Source organism: Pseudophryne corroboree, chromosome 12 (assembly GCF_028390025.1).
Source record: "Pseudophryne corroboree isolate aPseCor3 chromosome 12, aPseCor3.hap2, whole genome shotgun sequence".
In the NCBI taxonomy this organism is placed as follows: domain Eukaryota; kingdom Metazoa; phylum Chordata; class Amphibia; order Anura; family Myobatrachidae; genus Pseudophryne; species Pseudophryne corroboree.
The window spans coordinates 64702841-64722791 of record NC_086455.1 but is presented as its reverse complement, the minus strand read 5'-3'; the positions used below and the strand labels follow the sequence as shown (position 1 = coordinate 64722791).

Sequence of the window (19951 nt, the reverse complement as noted above, 5' to 3'; positions counted from 1 at the left end):
CAAGCAGACAGGGAGGCAGTGTTGGAAGCCATTCACAAGCTGTATTCCCAGCAGGTGATAATTAAGGTACCCCTCCTGCAACAGGGAAAGGGGTATTACTCCACACTGTTGTGGTACCGAAGCCGGACGGCTCGGTGAGACCGATTTTAAATCTAAAATCTTTGAACACTTACATACAGAGGTTCAAATTCAAGAGAAGGGGACTACATGGTGTCTCTGGACATCAAGGATGCTTACCTTCATGTCCAAATTTACCCTTCTCACCAAGGGTACCTCAGGTTTGTGGTACAGAATTGTCACTATCAGTTTCAGACGCTGCCGTTTGGATGGTCCACGGCACCCCGGGTCTTTACCAAGGTAATGGCCGAAATGATGATACTCCTTCGAAGGAAGGGAGTTTTAGTTATCCCTTACTTGGACGATCTCCTGATAAGGGTAAGATCCTGGGAACAGTTGGAGGTCGGTGTAGCACTATCTCAGGTAGTGTTGCGACAGCACGATTGGATTCTCAATATTCCAAAATCGCAGCTGGTTCCGACGACTCGTCTTCTGTTCCTAGGGATGATTCTGGACACAGTTCAGAAAAAGGTGTTTCTCCCGGAGGAGAGAGCCAGGGAGTTATCCGAGCTAGTCAGGAACCTCCTAAAACCGAACCAAGTCTCAGTGCATCAATGCACAAGGGTTCTGGGAAAAATGGTAGCTTCCTACGAAGCAAAGCCATTCGGCAGATTCCACGCAAGAACTTTCCAGTGGGACCTGCTGGACAAATGGTCCGGGTCGCATCTTAAGATGCATCAGCGGATAACCCGGTCACCAAGGACAAGGGTGTCCCTCCTGTGGTGGTTGCAGAGTGCTCATCTTCTAGAGGGCCGCAGAGTCGGCATTCAGGACTGGGTCCTGGTGACCACGGATGCCAGCCTGCGAGGCTGGGGAGCAGTCACACAGGGAAGAAATTTCCAGGGCTTATGGTCAAGCCTGGAGACATCATTTCACATAAATATCCTGGAGCTAAGGGCCATTTACAATGCTCTCAGCTTAGCAAGACCTCTGCTTCAAGGTCAGCAGGTGTTGATCCAGTCGGACAACATCACGGCAGTCACCCATGTAAACAGACAGGGTGGCACAAGAAGCAGTCAATGGCAGAAGCTGCAAGGATTCTTCGCTGGGCGGAAAATCATGGGATAGCACTGTCAGCAGTATTCATTCCGGGAGTGGACAACTGGGAAGTAGACTTCCTCAGCAGGCACGGCCTCCACCCGGGAGAGTGGGGACTTCACCCAGAAGTCTTCCACATGATTGTAAACCATTGGGAAAAACCAAAGGTGGACATGATGGCGTCCCGCCTAAACAAAAAATTGGACAGGTATTGCGCCAGGTCGAGGGACCCTCAGGCAATAGCTGTGGACGCTCTGGTAACACCGTGGGTGTACCAGTCAGTGTATGTGTTCCCTCCTCTTCCTCTCATACCAAAAGTACTGAGAATTATAAGACGGAGGGGAGTAAGAACTATACTCGTGGCTCCGGATTGGCCAAGAAGGACTTGGTACCCGGAACTTCAAGAGATGCTCACGGAGGACCCGTGGCCTCTACCTCTAAGAAGGGACCTGCTCCAGCAAGGACCCTGTCTATTCCAAGACTTACCGCGGCTGCGTTTAACGGCAGGGCGGTTGAACGCCGGATCCTGAAGGAAAAAGGCATTCCGGATGAAGTCATCCCTACCCTGATCAAGCCAGGAAGGATGTAACCGCAAAGCATTATCACCGCATTTGGCGAAAATATGTTGCGGGGTGCGAGGCCAGTAAGGCCCCGATGGAGGAATTTTCAACTAGGTCGATTCCTGCATTTCCTGTAAACAGGAGTGTCTATGTGCCTAAAATTGGGGTCCATTAAGGTTCAAATTTCGGCCCTGTCAATTTTCTTCCAGAAAGAACTAACTTCAGTTCCTGAAGTTCAGACGTTTTGTAAAAGGGGTACTGCATATACAGCCTCCTTTTGTGCCTCCAGTGGCACCTTGGGATCTCAAAGTAGTTTTGGGGTTCCTAAAGTCACATTGGTTTGAACCACTTGAATCTGTGGAGTTAAAATATCTCACATGGAAAGTGGTCATGTTGTTGGCCCTGGCCTCGGCCAGGCGCGTGTCAGAATTGGGGGATTTATCCTGTAAAGGCCCTTATCTGATCTTCCAGACAGGGCGGAATTGAGGACTCATCCTCAATTTCTCCCTAAGGTGTTTTCAGCGTTTCACGTGAACCAGCCTATTGTGGTACCTGCGGCTACTAGGGACTTGGAGGACTCCAAGTTGCTGGACGTAGTCAGGGCCCTGAAAATATATGTTTCCAGGACGGCTGGAGTCAGAAAATCTGACTCGCTGTTTATCCTGTATGCACCCAACAAGCTGGGTGCTCCTGCTTCTAAGCAGACTATTGCTCGTTGGATTTGTAGCACAATTCAGCTTGCACATTCTGTGGCAGGCCTGCCACAGCCAAAATCTGTAAAAGCCCATTCCACACGGAAAGTGGGCTCATCTTGGGCGACTGCCCGAGGGGTCTCGGCTTTACAACTTTGCCGAGCAGCTACTTGGTCAGGGGCAAACACGTTTGCTAAATTCTACAAATTTGATACCCTGGCTGAGGAGGACCTGGAGTTCTCTCATTCGGTGCTGCAGAGTCATCCGCACTCTCCCGCCCGTTTGGGAGCTTTGGTATAATCCCCATGGTCCTTACGGAGTTCCCAGCATCCACTAGGACGTCAGAGAAAATAAGAATTTACTTACCGATAATTCTATTTCTCATAGTCCGTAGTGGATGCTGGGCGCCCATCCCAAGTGCGGATTGTCTGCAATACTTGTACATAGTTATTGTTACAAAAATCGGGTTATTGTGGTTGTGAGCCATCTTTCCAGAGGCTCCTCTGTTATCATGCTGTTAACTGGATTCAGATCACAGGTTGTACGGTGTGATCGGTGTGGCTGGTATGAGTCTTACCCGGGATTCATAAATCCTTCCTTATTGTGTACGCTCGTCCGGGCACAGTATCCTGACTGAGGCTTGGGGGAGGGTCATGGGGGGAGGAGCCAGTGCACACCAGGTAGTCCTAAAGCTTTACTTTTGTGCCCAGTCTCCTGCGGAGCCGCTATTCCCCATGGTCCTTACGGAGTTCCCAGCATCCACTACGGACTATGAGAAATAGAATTATCGGTAAGTAAATTCTTATTTTTTTTACGAAGTGGAACTGAATACTCAAGTCCTGACTTTCTGTACCACTGCGTATGCGCCAACCAGCTAGTCAGGTCTCTTATGCGTATATTACCTCAGAGTGGCAGGGTGAAGACTCAAGTTAACCCTTACGCCTCCAGACCAGTATCCTCTATGCAGCTGAGTATCGGTCTAAAGAACTGGGACGGAGCAGTGGGAATAACTCATTCTTCAGTAATACCAAGTAAATTGATAGGTGGTAATTTAAATAATGCATGTTGGTTCACCACAGAAAATGGCTGCTTTTGTTGTGTTTAGGTGAGCGGTGTCATTTACTGTGTTTGTGTGCATATTCCTGTAAAACACATTCATCTATTGCAGCTTGTGAGCGGAGGAACACCGAGGCAGTCCGGTTGCTGGTGGAGTACAGAGCTGATGTCAACCACAGGTGTAATCAAGGCTGGACGGCGCTACACGAGGCAGTGGCGAGAAATGACCTGGACATCATCGATATCTTGGTGAAGGGAGGGGCAAAGATCGAAGCTAAGAACTGTTACGGCATCACCCCATTATTTGTGGCAGCACAGAGCGGACAACTGGATGCTTTGCGATACATAGTGAAATGCGGTGAGTGTCAAATGTTCCACACCAGCTGAAAATGCTGATAATGGAGCTATTATTTGCTGCTCCCAGAATGTGACTAAAGATAGATAATTAGAATTGAAAATTATGATTCTTTTTTAAAATAAATGTTTTTTGCTGCTGATGGTGATATTTTATAAAAGTTCAACATAGCACGTCATTAACAGTGCTGACAGAAATATAAAATGAGTCACATTCTTCTCTACCAGTAAGGAAAGCAAAATAAAATAGAAACTACACAAAGATAAGTCCCCCTGCCAATCAGAGTTAGCAGTCGGGTAAACAGATCTAAACCATACTTATGTACTTTGCTGCCCCATCCCACATTGTAGACGCATAGGGGTGTGGCTGGCGGGAAGGTGGGCTGTCTGGGGGCATGTCATCACGATCACATCTTTGTAGCTCCTCCCCCCGCTACAAAGATGTGAGTTAGATTTGGATGGGGTGTATTCAAACTGAAATCTAAATTGCAGTGAAAAGATAAAGCAGACAGTTTTTACCCTGCACAGAAACGAAATAACCCACCCAAATCTAACTCTCTCTGCACGTGTTATATCTGCCCCCCCTGCAGTGCACATGGTTTTGCCCAATTGCTAACAAACTTGCTGCTGCGATCAACTCAGAATTACCCCCAATGTACAGTAGTTCTCACTCATTGAGTTTTAGACACTGGCTAGTGTGTTCGGGGGTCCCCTATCATATATAGAGTGCATTGAGTGGATATATGTGTGCTTTATTATTACATATATGTTGCATTATACTGCTTTCCCAGGACTATGGTTTATTTACTGCAGTGTATAATTTAGTAGATTATACTGCACAAACTCTCAGTGTTTACTATATACAGTATGTTTAGAAAGGGTCCCACACCGTGCACTGTAATAGCCATGTTGTCTGTAGGCTGTGTCCTCTATAATGGTTGTCCAAGGCTCTGTGGAGGCTGGCCACACCCCCTCTGGCAGATGGCCACAACTGCAGTCCCCTGGTGGGACCTTCAAGCCCCTGTCCACCACTGGCCTTCAGCATTCATTAGGAGAACTTAGGCAGTTATTTAGGGAGCCAGTGGTCAATGAGCATCTTAAACACTAAAGGCCTGACACAGAGACTTACACAGAAGCGGTTGCAGGAGCGTCTGTTGGTTGTTGTTTGTCTGCAACTTTATGCAAATGTGGTACATCCCTGCGTATGAATGTACAAGGTCTAAGCCAACCACTTTCAGTGGCCATACTCGCTGTAATACTGCCTGGGGTATCTTTAGATGCCACCATCAGCCGAGCCATCAAAATTTTGCACCAGGTGCAGATTTTTTGTCTCAATATGGCCTCCAAAGTACACAGTTCAGAGTCTATGTATGCAAACCGTTCAGCGATATGCCCATGACACGCCCATAAGACAGAAGTGTGTCTGTTTAGCCACCTCCCAATTATTGCCCACCAATCATAGTACAGCATTTTCTACCTTCCTCCTAGCCTGCAGCCAGATCGTGAATGCCTGTCAGCATGTTGATCGGTGGATGCCTGGAGCTATCCACCAATCACAGTGCAGCATTCTCTACCTTCCTCCCAGCCTGCAGCCAGACACTGAATTGCTGTCAGCATGCTAATTAATTGATTGATTGATTGATTGATTGATTGATGGCTGGAGCTATCCACCAATTAAAATGCTGGCAGCCATTCACTGTATGGAAGCATGTGATGAGACATGCAGGACCGCAGGAAGGGGTAATTTATGTTTTTGTTTTGTTTGTTTTTTAAATTCCTGTGAATGGGTGGATAGAGGTACATTGCTTTGCCCAGGTCCTACTACAATGCTGTTAAGAAAGTCCAGCGCTTGGCCCATGTATGGTGGGTACATGTTCACTAGGGTATAGAGTTTTGATGTAAAGAGGTATTGGGGGTCATTCCAAGTTGATCGCTCGCTAGCTACTTTTAGCAGCTGTGCAAACGCATAGTCGCCGCCCACGGGGAAGTGTATTTTCGCTTTGCAAGTGTGCGAACGCGTGTGCAGCCGAGTGGGACGAAAAAGTTTTTTGCAGTTTCTGAGTAGCTCTGGACTTACTCAGCCCTTGCGATCACTTCAGTGTTTATGGTCCCGGAATTGACGTCAGACACCCGCCCTGCAAACACCTGGACACGCCTGCTTTTTTCCAAACACTCCCTGAAAACGGTCAGTTGACACCCATAAACGCCTTTTTCCTTTCAGTCTCCTTGTGATCGGCTGTGCGAATGGATTCTTCGTTAAATCCATTGCCCAGTAACGATACGCTTTGTACCCGTATGACGCTCATGCGCATTGCGGTGCATACGCATGCGCAGTTTTGCCATTTTTAACCTGATTGCTGCGCTGCGAAAGTCGTCAGTGAGCGATCAACTCGGAATGACCCCCATAGAGTGTTGAGCTTAATATATCAACCCATACTAGTCACCTCCACGATATATAAACACTGTATACTAAAAGTAATACTCACTCTGTTTATTGATGCATCCGTGTCAGATAGGCTGCTCCAACAGTAGCATAACCCGTTTAACTATCTCCATATTGGTTGCTACGGGTTACAGCACCTGTCTACTTACACTATGTTTCTAAATTAGCCTTTGAATGTCGCATTTGATTTTTCATTTGTTCTTCTGACTGCGCTTTTCTCCTCACAGGAGCTGACATAAACACCCAGGCGAACGACAATGCCAGCGCACTGTTTGAAGCCTGCAAAAATGGACACAACCACATTGTAGAGTTTCTCCTGTCACAGGGAGCTGATGCCAACAAACACAACAAGGACGGGTTCCTGCCCATCCACATTGCCTCCAAGAAGCGGGACAACGACCAGTGAGTTCCCCCCCTCTGCGCCTCTGGTGATGATCTCAGCCCTCACATAACACCCCATATGTTTCCAACATGAGGAAAGAGAGATTAAACTGACAGGTCTTGAAAATCTTGCAAATAATGAGTAATGCATCTGGCACGCTTATTACTAACAGCATCCCTGTCCTGCAAGCATGTGGGGGTCTGAGGTCACCTCTCAGGAATCTGGGTTGTTTTTAAACATGTAACTGCATCTATAGCACAGACGGAGCTAAGCATGTAGGAGAAAAGTCATTCACATGTTACAGGGGCTGTCAGTATCTATTTATCTGCTCCACAACTCCTCACAATCCAAACCCTTACTTGCGGTCTCCTGTGAATACCAGGCATATACATTACACACTAACTCTGACAAGTGTAATATAAATCTTATTGTGATGTAAGTCTAGTATAATATTACCATTACCTATATGCACTAGTGACATCATCTTATTATATAATGCAAGAGGGAGATTATAACAGTAATTAGCATCAGGAAAAATGCAAATTCTACATGGTTCAGTGGTCACCAAACTGTACCTGGGGTACCACGGGCCACTTGCAGGGGTGCCTCGGGTTGCTGGTCCAGGACCAATTCAAACTATTTATTGTCAATGTAACCGGTAAAACCAGTGCTGGGGGCTGCCAATCATAAAATCTGCATACAAGCAGAAGCGAATCTGTCCCTCACTACATAATTGAACTTAAGAATGACATATAAACACAATTTACTTAATTTAATATTTTTTTTTCTAAATTTCTCAATACGACATTTTTGGCCTAGAAAAAGGCTCTAATACTCTAGACCAGGCATTCCCAACCACGGTCCTCAAGGCACACTAACAGTCCTGGTTTTAGTGATATCCAGGCTTGGACACAGGTGACTTAATTAGTACCTCAGTTATTTTGATATAACCATCTGTGCTGAAGCCTGGATATCACTAAAACCTGCACTGTTGGTGGGCCTTGAGGACCGCGGTTGGGAATGCCTGCTCTAGGGCAGTAATGGCTAACCTTGACACTCCAGCTGTTGTTGAACTACACATCCCAGCATGCCCGGCTACAGTTTTGCTAGTTGGACATGCTAAAACTGATGCAGGGCATGCTGGGATGTGTAGTTCAACAACAGCTGGAGTGTCAAGGTTAGCCATCACTGCTCTAGGGTGTCATCATTCAAAAAAGTTTGGAAATCACTGGCATAATTGTATATATCAACATAAAGATAATGTAAAGGTTCTATAATCCTATTTTTTTTATTGCCTCGTTGCCTTTATTTAGTTGTTTAGAGGTACTGTATATGTTTAATAATGTCTATATTTACCTGTTTCCTATTAGGCGGTTACGCAGTGGCCTATTTATCTAAGGTTGCGGCGGGGCGAGTGCTACAAGTCCCCTTGCGGGCTTGGTGGTTCGCTGCGCTCGCCACAAGATCTATTTCCACTCAATGGCTGTCGTGGACACCCACGAGTGGAAATAGCCCCTGTGCGCCAGGATTCGAGCTGTCGGCATTGTCAGCTGTCAGGATTCTGGCGTCGGTATGCTGTCCGCCGGCAAATTGATTGCCTCCCCTTTAGATGGTACTAACCCATTGTAACCTTTGGGCTACAACTATATATTTTTACATAGAGGAATGTCTAGGATCCCTGTCCAGTAATTACTGGTCGAGCGTGCCCTGCCGGATGCCCACACATTATATTATCTACTGGGTCCAAACCTCAGAGTAAAGAGACCACATAAGCAATCATGTTATTTTTTAGACTTTGCCGGGACCGACTCTTATTGGAGTCTGTATCCTGGTATCTGGGTTATGATAATTTGACCCAAGAAGGCATTCCAAATCACTCTGATATGCAGAGATGAGAGATGTAACGTCCCAGGCCTTTTCATAGATATTCATATATAGGCCGGTATTTCCTTTTGCAGAGGTAACTGTTCTGCAGACAGCCAGTGTCTCTGTCTAATAATCCCATGACCAGAATGTCAGCATGTTCTAAATGGCGTCATACGAGTCAGAATGTCAGTAGCTTTTAGTGCTGCCTTTAGGTTTAGGGTTTGGCTAATCATGTTGACATTATGATCATGTCCATTTATTTTGTATGTCGGCATTCAGATCATGTCAACTCTGTAAATATCTTCATAGCATACCGCACCCTAGGCAAATACCCGGCCTTACATGCAGTATTGCAGCGTGTGTGGCCAGCATTAGACGTAAGTCACTCTACTTATATACTGGAGGTCTGCGCTGGTACCAGGGTCTGCAGCAAGAGTGGTCCTGTGGGGATCTGCTTTGTACACTGACCATTAAACCAATGCAGTATTTTGTACTGGTAGCAATAAGCAAGTGCGAATAATCTGCCTGTTACTTCCTTCTTGCAGGATTGTGTCAATGCTCATACCGGTGACAAGTCGCACGCGAGTCAAACGGAGTGGCATCAGCCCCCTCCACATAGCCGCCGAGCGCAACAATGACGACATCTTGGAAGAACTGATCAATGCCGGCTACGACGTCAACTTCACTCTATCCTTTGACCGAGCCAGACTGTATGAGGACAGGCGCAGTACCGCGCTCTACTTTGCTGTCATGAATAACAATTTTAACACAACACAGATGCTCCTGGAAGCTGGATCTAATCCCAACATAGATATTATCAATCCGCTATTGATCTCCATACGACAGGGCTGTCTAACCACTATGAAGATGCTCCTAGACCATGGGGCCAATATTAACGCCTATATCTCCACCCACCCCACCTCCTTCCCAGCCACCATCATGTTCTCCATGAAGTATCTGAGCTTGTTGAAATACGTCATGGATCTTGGCTGTGATGCAGACTCCTGTTTTACATGTCAGTATGGAAACGGAACTCATCCTCCCATTGAGCTTAACCGGAATCAGGATCATATACCCCAAGAGCGTAAACAGCCCAAAATTGTGCAGGTACAGTCGTAGTAAGAAATTGTCCTTTATTTCTGAAATAGAGATCATTATTTATAATTATACATTGGCCAGCAGGTGGCGCTGTTACGTTGGCACGGTAATGACAGCGCATACTTCTTTAAAAGGAGAATAATTTTTACACTTATTTTTTCAGTTTTATCAATAGCCCTTCGCCTGCCCAGAGATGAGCATTAAAAATTGGGGATGCCTAGATAGGCCGGGATGCAGTTAATTTACCGACTGTTGGGGACCCCGGCGGTCGAAATACAGACACCGTAATCCCGACACCCGTTGAAATGCCAGCAGTGGGAATCCCGACCGGCTCCCAGAATCCCCGGTCCATGCCACCACACGAGGGGGAATAGATTAGTGTGACACCGAAAGAAGACACCTGGCCCGAAGCGTGGCGAGCGGACACGCTGTGCTCGAGGTTGGGATCCCGACAGTCGGGATTTCATACCGAATCCGATAGTCCAATGCTTGGCTGATATTTACACCCACTGGTAGGTGAGGTGGATCCTTCACCAAGGATTAGTTTGTAAGTAAAGTACCTGCTTTATTATACTGGGCCTGATATAGAGGTGGACAAAGTGTACACAGCAGCCGCATCTATAGACTTAGCTGTGTGTAAATATGCCAATGCTGCAGAAGGCGTCTTGTGTACATAGCCACCTCCTGGAAGCTTCTGTGAGCCACTGCTGCATCCAAAGTCAGAGAATTAGATCATCTGCGAAAACATCGGCCACTGAGATGCGTAGCCGAGGTTCCCGTTTTCGGGAACGCTGCCTGGCGCCACCCCAGTGGCGGAACTTGTGAGTGGTGGACACAGGTGCAAAAATATAATTTGGCCCCCTCTCCTCCACCCCAACACAAGTTCACGCTATGCCACACAGCAGTGGGCTACAGGGAAAGGCAGAGGGCTACAGCGTAAGGCAGGGGGAGGCAGCGGATGACAACGGAAGGCAAGGCGAGGCAGCAGGTGACAGCAGAATGCAGGGGGAGGCAGTGGGTGACGGAGAGACAGTGGGTGACAGGTGGAAGCACACCTGTGTGGTGTGGAGAACAAGGGGCATGTACCTTGGGATCAGGAACACAGCGGCCTCTGCTCTGTCTGTCTGTGACAGGGGCCCCCGGCCCTTGTGCTTTCCTCAGTTTGGCACTCGGTCAGGCAGACTCTGACAGTGGGGGTAATTCCAAGTTGATCGCAGCAGGAAATGTTTTAGCAGTTGGGTAAAACCATGTGCACTGCAGGGGAGGCAGATATACCATTTGCAGAGAGAGTTAGATTTGGGTGGGTTATTTTGTTTCTGTGCAGGGTAAATACTGGCTGATTTATTTTTACACTGCAATTTAGATTGCAGATTGAACTCACCACACCCAAATCTAACTCTCTCTGCACATGTTATATCTGCCTCCCCTGCAGTGCACATGGTTTTGCCCAACTGCTAACAAAGTTCCTGCTGCGATCAACTCAGAATTACCCCCAGTGCTAGTTACAGCAGTGAGTCAGAAATAATGTACAGCTGTCTGTTAATTAGAGGCAGTAATTAGCTGTGATCATCAGTGCTGATAGGTGGCAGGACAGGTATCAGTCCAGCACATACAAGGTCAGCCCTGCCTACCTACCCAAAGTAAGGGGATCTCTGCACTGGGTCATTCATCCGACATTGCTCAAAATGGTCTGGGTGGGGGGCGGGGCCTGCACCTCCCCCTCCTCATCCCCAAATGGCTACAGCCTGTCAATCAGGCTGCGGTTCACGAATCTCTGCACAGTCTTCCCGCCACTGAGGGCCTTATCCAGCTGCTGTGGGGGCCAATGACTCCCTTCGCACTGTACATCACCACTACATGACACCACATATCAATTTTCATTGTTTTTATTTCTCTTACGTCCTAGAGGATGCTGGGGTCCACATTAGTACCATGGGGTATAGACGGGTCCACCAGGAGCCATTGGCACTTTAAGAGTTTGAGAGTGTGGGCTGGCTCCTCCCTCTATGCCCCTCCTACCAGACTCAGTTTAGAAAATGTGCCCGGAGTAGCCGGTCACAGCTAGGGGAGCTCTACTGAGCTTTTCTAGAAATGTTTATTTTTGGAGTTTATTATTTTACAGGGAGGCTGCTGGCAACAGCCTCCCTGCAGCGAGGGACTAAGTGGGGGGACAGTGTCCACCCTGCGGGGTCTGAGCCACTGTCTCCGCTGACTGGACACTGAGCTCCAGAGGGGTCGGATCGTTCTCCGCTACGGGGGACCGCTCGCCACAGCAGCATGCCCCCAACCCCTTACAGAGCTGAAGATGTGGTGAGTGAGACACCGACCCCCCTAGCAAGCGGGGGGCCGGTGTGAAGATGGCGGCAACGGGGAGGGAGCGCAGTATTAACTGCGCTCCTGGGAAGGCTCAGAGGCCCATGGTGCGGTGCTTTGAGGGGCGCCCTGGGCCAGCGCTTACCCCCACACTGGTCCAGAAGTCTGTCGGGGTCTGCGGATCTCAGCCAGCACATTTTTCCTCATGCCAGTATAATCCTTGAAAAGCGGGAAGACAGCGCCATTAAGGGGCCGGAGCTTCTCCTCAGAGCGGACCCAGCAGCGTTCCAGTGCCATTTTCCTACCTGCACAGCGCTGAGAGGAAGAACAGGTCCCTCCACAGCAACTCTAGCTATCTGTACACGGTACCAGGGGGTTGTAGAAGGGAGGGGAGGCTGTAATAAGACTGTGTGTCCTATTAAGGTGCACAGTCAGCGCTGACAAGGGGTCTCCCTTTGCTAAAAGCGTTGTGTGTGGGTTGGCTCCAATCTCTGTGTCTCTCTTGGCATTCTTGTGGGGGATACTCTGTCTGCCCTCACCTGTGTGTGTGTGTGGAGTGTTTGGTGGTCTCCTTTAGCTATGTCCAGGGACACTGTATCATATGCTGCAGAGGATATATCCTCCCAGGATGATCCCATACCATGTAATCAGGATAGCACTGGTTTAGCACAGATACCGGCAAGGGAACCAGAGTGGTTTTCCTCTATCAAATCTTGGATTTCTCAGATTTCTGACAGGATTGCATGCAATGAATCTGCAACCCAGGTATTACAGAGCTCTATGGCAGTATGGCCAGTTTCTGGTACCTTGGGACGCCCCACTATATAGCCCCACAAACGTGCGCTTGTACATGTCACACAAGACGACACGGATACCGATTCTGACACCACAGACGGTGATGGGGATGTGTTGTGGGGGACCACATCTCTTGCAAAGGGGGTGCAATTGTTGATAGAGGCTATCAGGGATGTGTTGAATGTTAATGATACCACACCTGAACAGGTTGAGAAGGCTGTTTTCACTGAAAATAAAAAAGTCTCGCTAACCTTTCCTGTGTCAAAGGAATTGAATGCTATATTTGAAAAGGCATGGGTAAACCTGAGAAAAAATTCCAGGTCCCTAAAAGGGTGCTGGTGGCGTTTCCTTTCCCTGAGGAGGATAGGAAAAAATGGGAAAATCCGCCGATTGTTGACGCATCTGTGTCCAGACTCTCAAAGAAGGTGGTTTTGCCTGTTCCAGGATCTACCGCCTTAAAGGAGCCGGCTGATAGAAAAATTGATATCACGCTTAAATCAATGTACACTGCTGCAGGGGCCATATTACGTCCCACTATTGCTACTGCATGGATTGCAAAGGCTATAGTAAAGTGGTCAGCTACCTTACTTGAGGATTTGGATACGATGGATAGAGATGACGTTGCTTTATATTTACGCAACATACATGATTCAGCAGGTTTTATGGTAGAATCCATGAAAGGCCTGGGTTCCATGGCTGCAGGAATATCTTCCATGTCTGTTTCAGCTCTTCAGGGACTGTGGCTGCGCCAGTGGTCGGCCGACGCGGAATCCAGGAAAAGTGTGGAGGCCCTACCCTGTACAGGTCAGACTCTCTTTGGGGAAGTGCTAGATGCGTGGATATCCACGGCTTCAGCGGGTAAATTTCCGTTTCTTCCCTCAGCAGCACCTGCTCCGAAGAAGTCCTCTTCGTCTACAATGCAGTCTTTTCGGCCTAACAGGCCTAGAAGGGCCAGAACGTCCAATACCTTCTTTAGGGGAGGTCGAGTTAAGTCCAAGAAACCTGTCGCTGCAGGTTCCCAGGAGCAAAAGCCTGCTTCAGGTACGCCAAAGTCCTCCGCATGACTGTGGACCGCGCGGCCTAGAGATGGGGCCAGTGGGAGCCAGACTCAGACACTTCAGTCACGTCTGGGTATCGTCCGGCCTGGATCCCTGGGTGATAGATATTGTATCCCAGGGATACAGGCTGGAATTTCAAAGTCTCCCTCCTCATCGTTTTTTCAAATCAGGCTTGCCAGCTCTGTTGGCAGACAGCACTGTACTACAGGAAGCTGTCCAAAAGCTGGTGGAGGCACAGGTCATTGTACCACCTCACATGCAGAAAAAAGGTTACTATTCAAACCTTTTCGTGGTACTGAAACCAGATGGTTCGGTCAGGCCCATTCTGAACCTAAAATCATTGAACCCCTTTCTAAAGGAGTTCAAGTTCAAGATGGAGTCTCTCAGGGTGGTGATATCAGGTCTGGAAGAGGGGGAGTTCCTGGTATCTCTGAATATCAAGGATGCGTACCTCCACATTCCGACCTGGCTGCCGCATCAGGCTTATCTCCGTTTCGCATTGCTGGTCTGTCATTTGCAGTTCCAGGCCCTGCCATTCGGCCTCTCCACAGCACCAAGGGTGTTTACCAAGGTGATGGCAGAAATGATGATTCTTCTCCGCAAACAGGGTGTGAACATCATTCCATATCTGGACAATCTGCTGATAAAGGCATCGTCCAAGGAGAAGCTGCTGCAGTCCATTGTTCTTATAACACGCCTCCTCAAGAGTCATGGTTGGATTCTGAACCTTCTAAAGTCTCATTTGGAACCAACCCAGAGGTTATAATTTATGGGAATGATCCTGGACACGGAAGTGCAAAAGGTGTTTCTTCCGCAGGACAAGGCGTTGGTGATACAAACTATAGTCCGGGATGTCCTGAAGCCAGCCCGGGTGTTGGTTCATCAATGAATTCGCCTTTTGGGAAAGATGGTGGCCTCTTATGAGGCTCTCCAGTACGGGAGGTTCCACGCTCGGACCTCCCAACTGGATTTCCTGGACAAGTGGTCAGGATCTCATCTCCACATGCACCAGAGAATTTGTCTGTCGCCAAGGGCAAGGATTTCACTCCTCTGGTGGCTCCAATCACCTTCTGGAGGGCCACAGGTTTGGGATTCAGGACTGGGTCCTTCTAACCACGGATGCGAGCCTTCGGGGCTGAGGAGCAGTCACTCAGGGAGTAACCTTCCAAGGACGGTGGTCAAGCCTGGAAGCCGGCCTGCCCATCAACATCCTGGAACTAAGAGCCGTCCACAACGGTCTTCTTCAGGTGGCCCCTCTTCTAAGAAATCGGGCCATTCAAGTGCAGTCGAACAACGTAACAACAGTGGCTTACCTAAACCGACAAGGCGGAACGAAGAGCAGAGCGGCAATGTCACCTCTGGGCAGAAAAGCACGCATTAACGCTGTCAGCCATCTTCATTCTGGGAGTAGACAACTGGGAAGCAGACTTCCCCAGCAGACACGATCTCCATCCAGGGGAGTGGGGTCTCCATCCGGAGGTGTTCAAGGAAATAACAGATCTTTGGGGATTACCCCAAATAGACATGATGGCATCTCGTCTCAACAAGAAGCTTCGCCGTTATTGTTCCAGGTCGAGGGACCCACAGGCAGTGGCAGTGGACGCCCTGGTTTCTCCGTGGGTGTTCCAGTCAGTGTACGTGTTTCCACCACTCCCACTCATCCCAAGAATCCTAAAGCTCATACGGAGGACAAGGGTTCAAGCGATACTCATTGCCCCAGACTGGCCAAGAAGGGCTTGGTACGCGGACCTTCTGAATCAACTGCAAGCAGAGCCGCCTCGGCTCTTCCTCTTCGGGAGGACCTGCTACAGCAGGGGGCGTTTGCCTATCAAGACTGACCGCGGCTACGTTTGACGGCATGGAAGTTGAGCGCCTGATTCTTGCTCGGAAGGGCATTCTGAAGAAGGTTATTCCTACCCTCATACAGGCTAGGAAAGGGGTAACGTCTAAACATTACCATCGTATTTGGAAGAAATATGTCTCTTGGTGTGAGTCCAAGAAGTTTCCCACGGTGGAGTTTCAACTGGGACATTTCCTCCTCTTCCTGCAAGCAGGAGTGGATAAGGGCCTGAGGTTGGGATCTGTGAAGGTCCAGATTTCGGCCCTATCCATTTTCTTTAATAAACAATTGGCTGTTCTCCCTGAGGTTCAGACCTTTTTGAAGGGAGTTCTGCATATCCAACCTCCCTTTGTACCGCCTATGGTGCCTTGGGACCTTCACATAGTGTTGCAGTTCCTCCAGTCGGATTGGTTTGAACCCCTACAGGAGGTAGAGGTCAAATTTCTTACATGGAAGGCGGTCACGTTGTTGGCCTTAGCTTCTGCTAGAAGGGTGTCCGAGCTGGGGGCTTTATCCTGTAAAAGCCTTTACTTGATCTTCCACGGAGATAGAGCTGAGCTCCGGACACGTCAGCAGTTTCTTCTGAAGGTTGTGTCGGCATTTCATATCAACCAACCTATTGTGGTGCCAGTGGCTACTGGCTCCTTAATTATATCAAAGTCCTTGGATGTCGTAAGGGCTCTGAAGATATATGTGAAGAGAACTTCTCGTCACAGAAAGTCGGACTCTCTCTGTATGTCCTGTATGATCCCAAGAAAATTGGGTGTCCTGCTTCTAAGTAGACGATCTCTCGCTGGATCAGGTTCACTATCCTGCACGCTTATTCTATGGCAAGACTGCCATGTCCAAAGTCTGTTAAGGCCCACTCTACTCGTAAGGTGGGGTCTTCCTGGGCGGCTGCCTGGGGTGTCTCGGCAGTGCAACTTTGCCGAGCTGCAACTTGGTCTGGGTCGAACACGTTTGCAAAGTTCTACAAGTTCGATACTTTGGCCTCTGATGATCTGAAGTTCAGTCAATCAGTTCTGCAGGAGCCTCCGCGCTCTCCCTCCCGTTCTGGGAGCTTTGGTACATCCCCATGGTACTAATGTGAACCCCAACATCCTCTAGGACGTAAGACAAAATAGGATTTTGGTACCTACCGGTAAATCCTTTTCTCATAGTCCGTAGAGGATACTGGGCGCCCGCCCAGCGCTTCGTTTTCCTGCAAATGTTATTTGGTTCAGTACCACTTAGTTTTAGTTGAGTACTGCATTGTTACTTGGTAAGTGATGTTTCAGCAGTTGGTGAATGTTCAAGCTACGTTGGGTTGGCGTGCTTTGTATGTGTGAGCTGGTATGAATCTCACCACTATCTGTGTATAATACTCTCTCGAAGATACAGATCAAGAAAAAATGGTGAACCAGGTATCACTGGCGCTAAATCCGTAAGGATGTATTCAAACTGGACCCTGGCATGGGTTACCGTAAACACAATCGTGAGGGGATCCTGACACCCCTTATTGGGGATGGATGCCCTGGGTTAATGTGCAAATGAGCAGAATAAAACTGGGTATAAAAAGACAAATGAACATTTATTAATATATACATAAAAACATGCAGTGCATATTATCTGCCAGTGCAATGGGACTCCAAAAGTGGCTTATGCTGTTTTTAATATATCAGAAAAGAAGCTCTCACCCTCTTTCTGTGTTGCGGTGGGCTAGCTTATAAATAAGCTGATGTGGTCCTAGGCTGAAATGGCCAAGCACCACCGCAAAACGTTTATCAGCAATAGGTCACCTTCAGTCCAAATGTGTAAGTCCTCAATCCAAAGCAACGCGTTTCGGTTCTCAAGGAACCTTTCTCAAGAAATGGATCGATCCATTTCTTGAGAAAGGTTCCTTGAGAACCGAAACGCGTTGCTTTGGATTGAGGACTCACACATTTGGACTGAAGGTGACCTATTGCTGATAAACGTTTTGCGGTGGTGCTTGGCCATTTCTGCCTAGGACCACATCAGCTTATTTATAAGCTAGCCCACCGCAACACAGAAAGAGGGTGAGAGCTTCTTTTCTGATATATTAAAAACAGCATACGCCACTTTTGGAGTCCCATTGCACTGGCAGATAATATGCACTGCATGTTTTTATGTATATATTAATAAATGTTCATTTGTCTTTTTATACCCAGTTTTATTCTGCTCATTTGCACATTAACCCAGGGCATCCATCCCCAATAAGGGGTGTCAGGATCCCCTCACGATTGTGTTTACGGTAACCCATGCCAGGGTCCAGTTTGAATACATCCTTACGGATTTAGCGCCAGTGATACCTGGTTCACCATTTTTTCTTGATCTGTATCTGTAGGGAATTGGTGTTTTTTCCCCCCAATTTGAACCAAGTGTCTGGGCAGCTTTGTCTGTTTTACTGCGCAATTCTGAGATTGTATACTTCTTCCATACTCTCTCGAAGATGTCCGTCTCCTCGGGCACAGTTTTTAGACTGAGTCTGATAGGAGGGGCATAGAGGGAGGAGCCAGCCCACACTCTCAAACTCTTAAAGTGCCAATGGCTCCTGACGGACCTGTCTATACCCCATGGTACTAATGTGGATCCCAGCATCCTCTATGGACTAGGAGAAAAGCATTTACCGGTAGGTACCAAAATCCTATTTTCACAGGGGGCATAGGCACAACTCCTTTAGTACCTGGGCCCCACATCTCTCTCAATGCCCTGATTGTTTGCACTGGCCCTCCAGCATCTGCAAATGTCACACCATTACTGCACTGAGTTTAGGCTCGCCTGCTCCTGCCTGCTGGGTGCCGACTCTCCAGGCATAATGGAAAGCAAGTATAGTAAATGCTGCCATATGGACACATTATATGGAGAGAGAATTACTGTACTTCCAACTGTAAATGAGGCCTTTTATGGGCATCTTCTTTTAATATATTTATACATGTTCTGTAGTCATGTGTTACTTGTTCATATTTTCCAGTTCTGTGAGATGGTTTCTACACCTGAATTTAGTCGCTGGGCTGGACCCATTATAGATGTCCTGCTGGATTATGTGGGAAATGTGAAGCTTTGCTCACGCTTACAAGAACATTTAGACAGCTATGCCGACTGGGAGTGCATTAAAGTAAAATCAGGTAAGTACACTGGTGGTCATTCCGAGTTGTTCGCTCGGTAATTTTCTTCGCATTGCAGCGATTTTCCGCTATTTGCACATGCGCAATGTTCGCACTGCGACTGCGCCAAGTAAATTTGCTATGCAGTTAGGTATTTTACTCACGGCATTACAAGATTTTTTTCTTCGTTCTGGAGATCGGAGTGTGATTGACAGGAAGTGGGTGTTTCTGGGCAGAAACTGGCCGTTTTATGGGAGTGTGTGAAAAAACGCTGCCGTTTCTGGGAAAAACGCGGGAGTGGCTGTAGAAACGGAGGAGTGTCTGGGCGAACGCTGGGTGTGTTTGTGACGTCAAACCAGGAACGAAACTGACTGAACTGATCGCACTGGCAGAGTAAGTCTCGAGCTACTCAGAAACTGCACAGAGAAGTCTTTTCGCAATATTGCGAATCTTTCGTTCGCAAATTTGATAAGCTAAGATACACTCCCAGAGGGCGGCGGCTTAGCGTGTGCAAAGCTGCTAAAAGCAGCTTGCGAGCGAACAACTCGGAATGAGGGCCACTGTTCTGTGTGCTGAGACCATGGTTATTTAGCACATAGAAAAAGCTGCTTCATCATCTGCAGTCATGTCTACTCTCTGTCAGGTTATCTATCTCCATAGTGTAGCTGTAGTCAGGTAACCAGAGCTAGCACAGGGCCATAGAGGCAAATGCCTGGGGCACTATTGCTCCAGGGAGGGCATCCAGCAGGCATTGCTAATAGTTAACGTCTGCTGGTGGCTCCGCCATGTGTCCCTCCACTGAGCCAGTGGAGAAGTTGCCCATAGCAACCAATCAGCTGCTCTGTATAATTTTATAGTGTGCAAATGATCACTTTAATGCGGATTGGTTGCCATGGGCAACTTCTCCACTGCCTCACTTCTCCACTTTTTTCACTGCTTAGTACATCTCCCCCTTAGGGAAGATTTATAAAAGCTTGGAGAGATATGAAGTACCAACCAATCAGCTCCTGTCTTTTTTCAAACATAGGGCCTAATTCAGACCTGATCGCTCCTCTATGTTTTTGCAGAGGTTTGCGATCAGATAGTCGCCGTCCAGACAGAGTGAAAAACTGCCCCGTGCAAGTCTGCGTGGTATCCGGACTCTGGGTCGACACCACTTAGGTCGACACCCATTAGATCGACACCCATTGGTCGACAGTGAATTGGCTGACACTAGTAGTAGGTCGACATGACCA

The 19951-nt window shown here is 48.0% G+C and overlaps 1 protein-coding gene across 5 annotated transcripts in view; it reads left to right on the top strand.

Moving 5' to 3' along the window:
* Positions 1 to 19951, top strand: part of ASB2 (ankyrin repeat and SOCS box containing 2) — a 206270-nt gene that overhangs the window by 165452 nt on the left and 20867 nt on the right. For all 5 annotated transcript variants that reach the window (XR_010190455.1, XR_010190454.1, XM_063947582.1 and 2 more), the window contains exons 6-9: positions 3576 to 3821; positions 6488 to 6662; positions 9054 to 9615; positions 18584 to 18737. Coding sequence is in view for 3 of the 5 variants with exons in the window: in XM_063947582.1 (XP_063803652.1) it covers positions 3576 to 3821; positions 6488 to 6662; positions 9054 to 9615; positions 18584 to 18737 (1137 nt within the window). In the remaining 2 variants the exon portion in view is untranslated. The remainder of the gene's footprint in view (positions 1 to 3575; positions 3822 to 6487; positions 6663 to 9053; positions 9616 to 18583; positions 18738 to 19951) is intronic.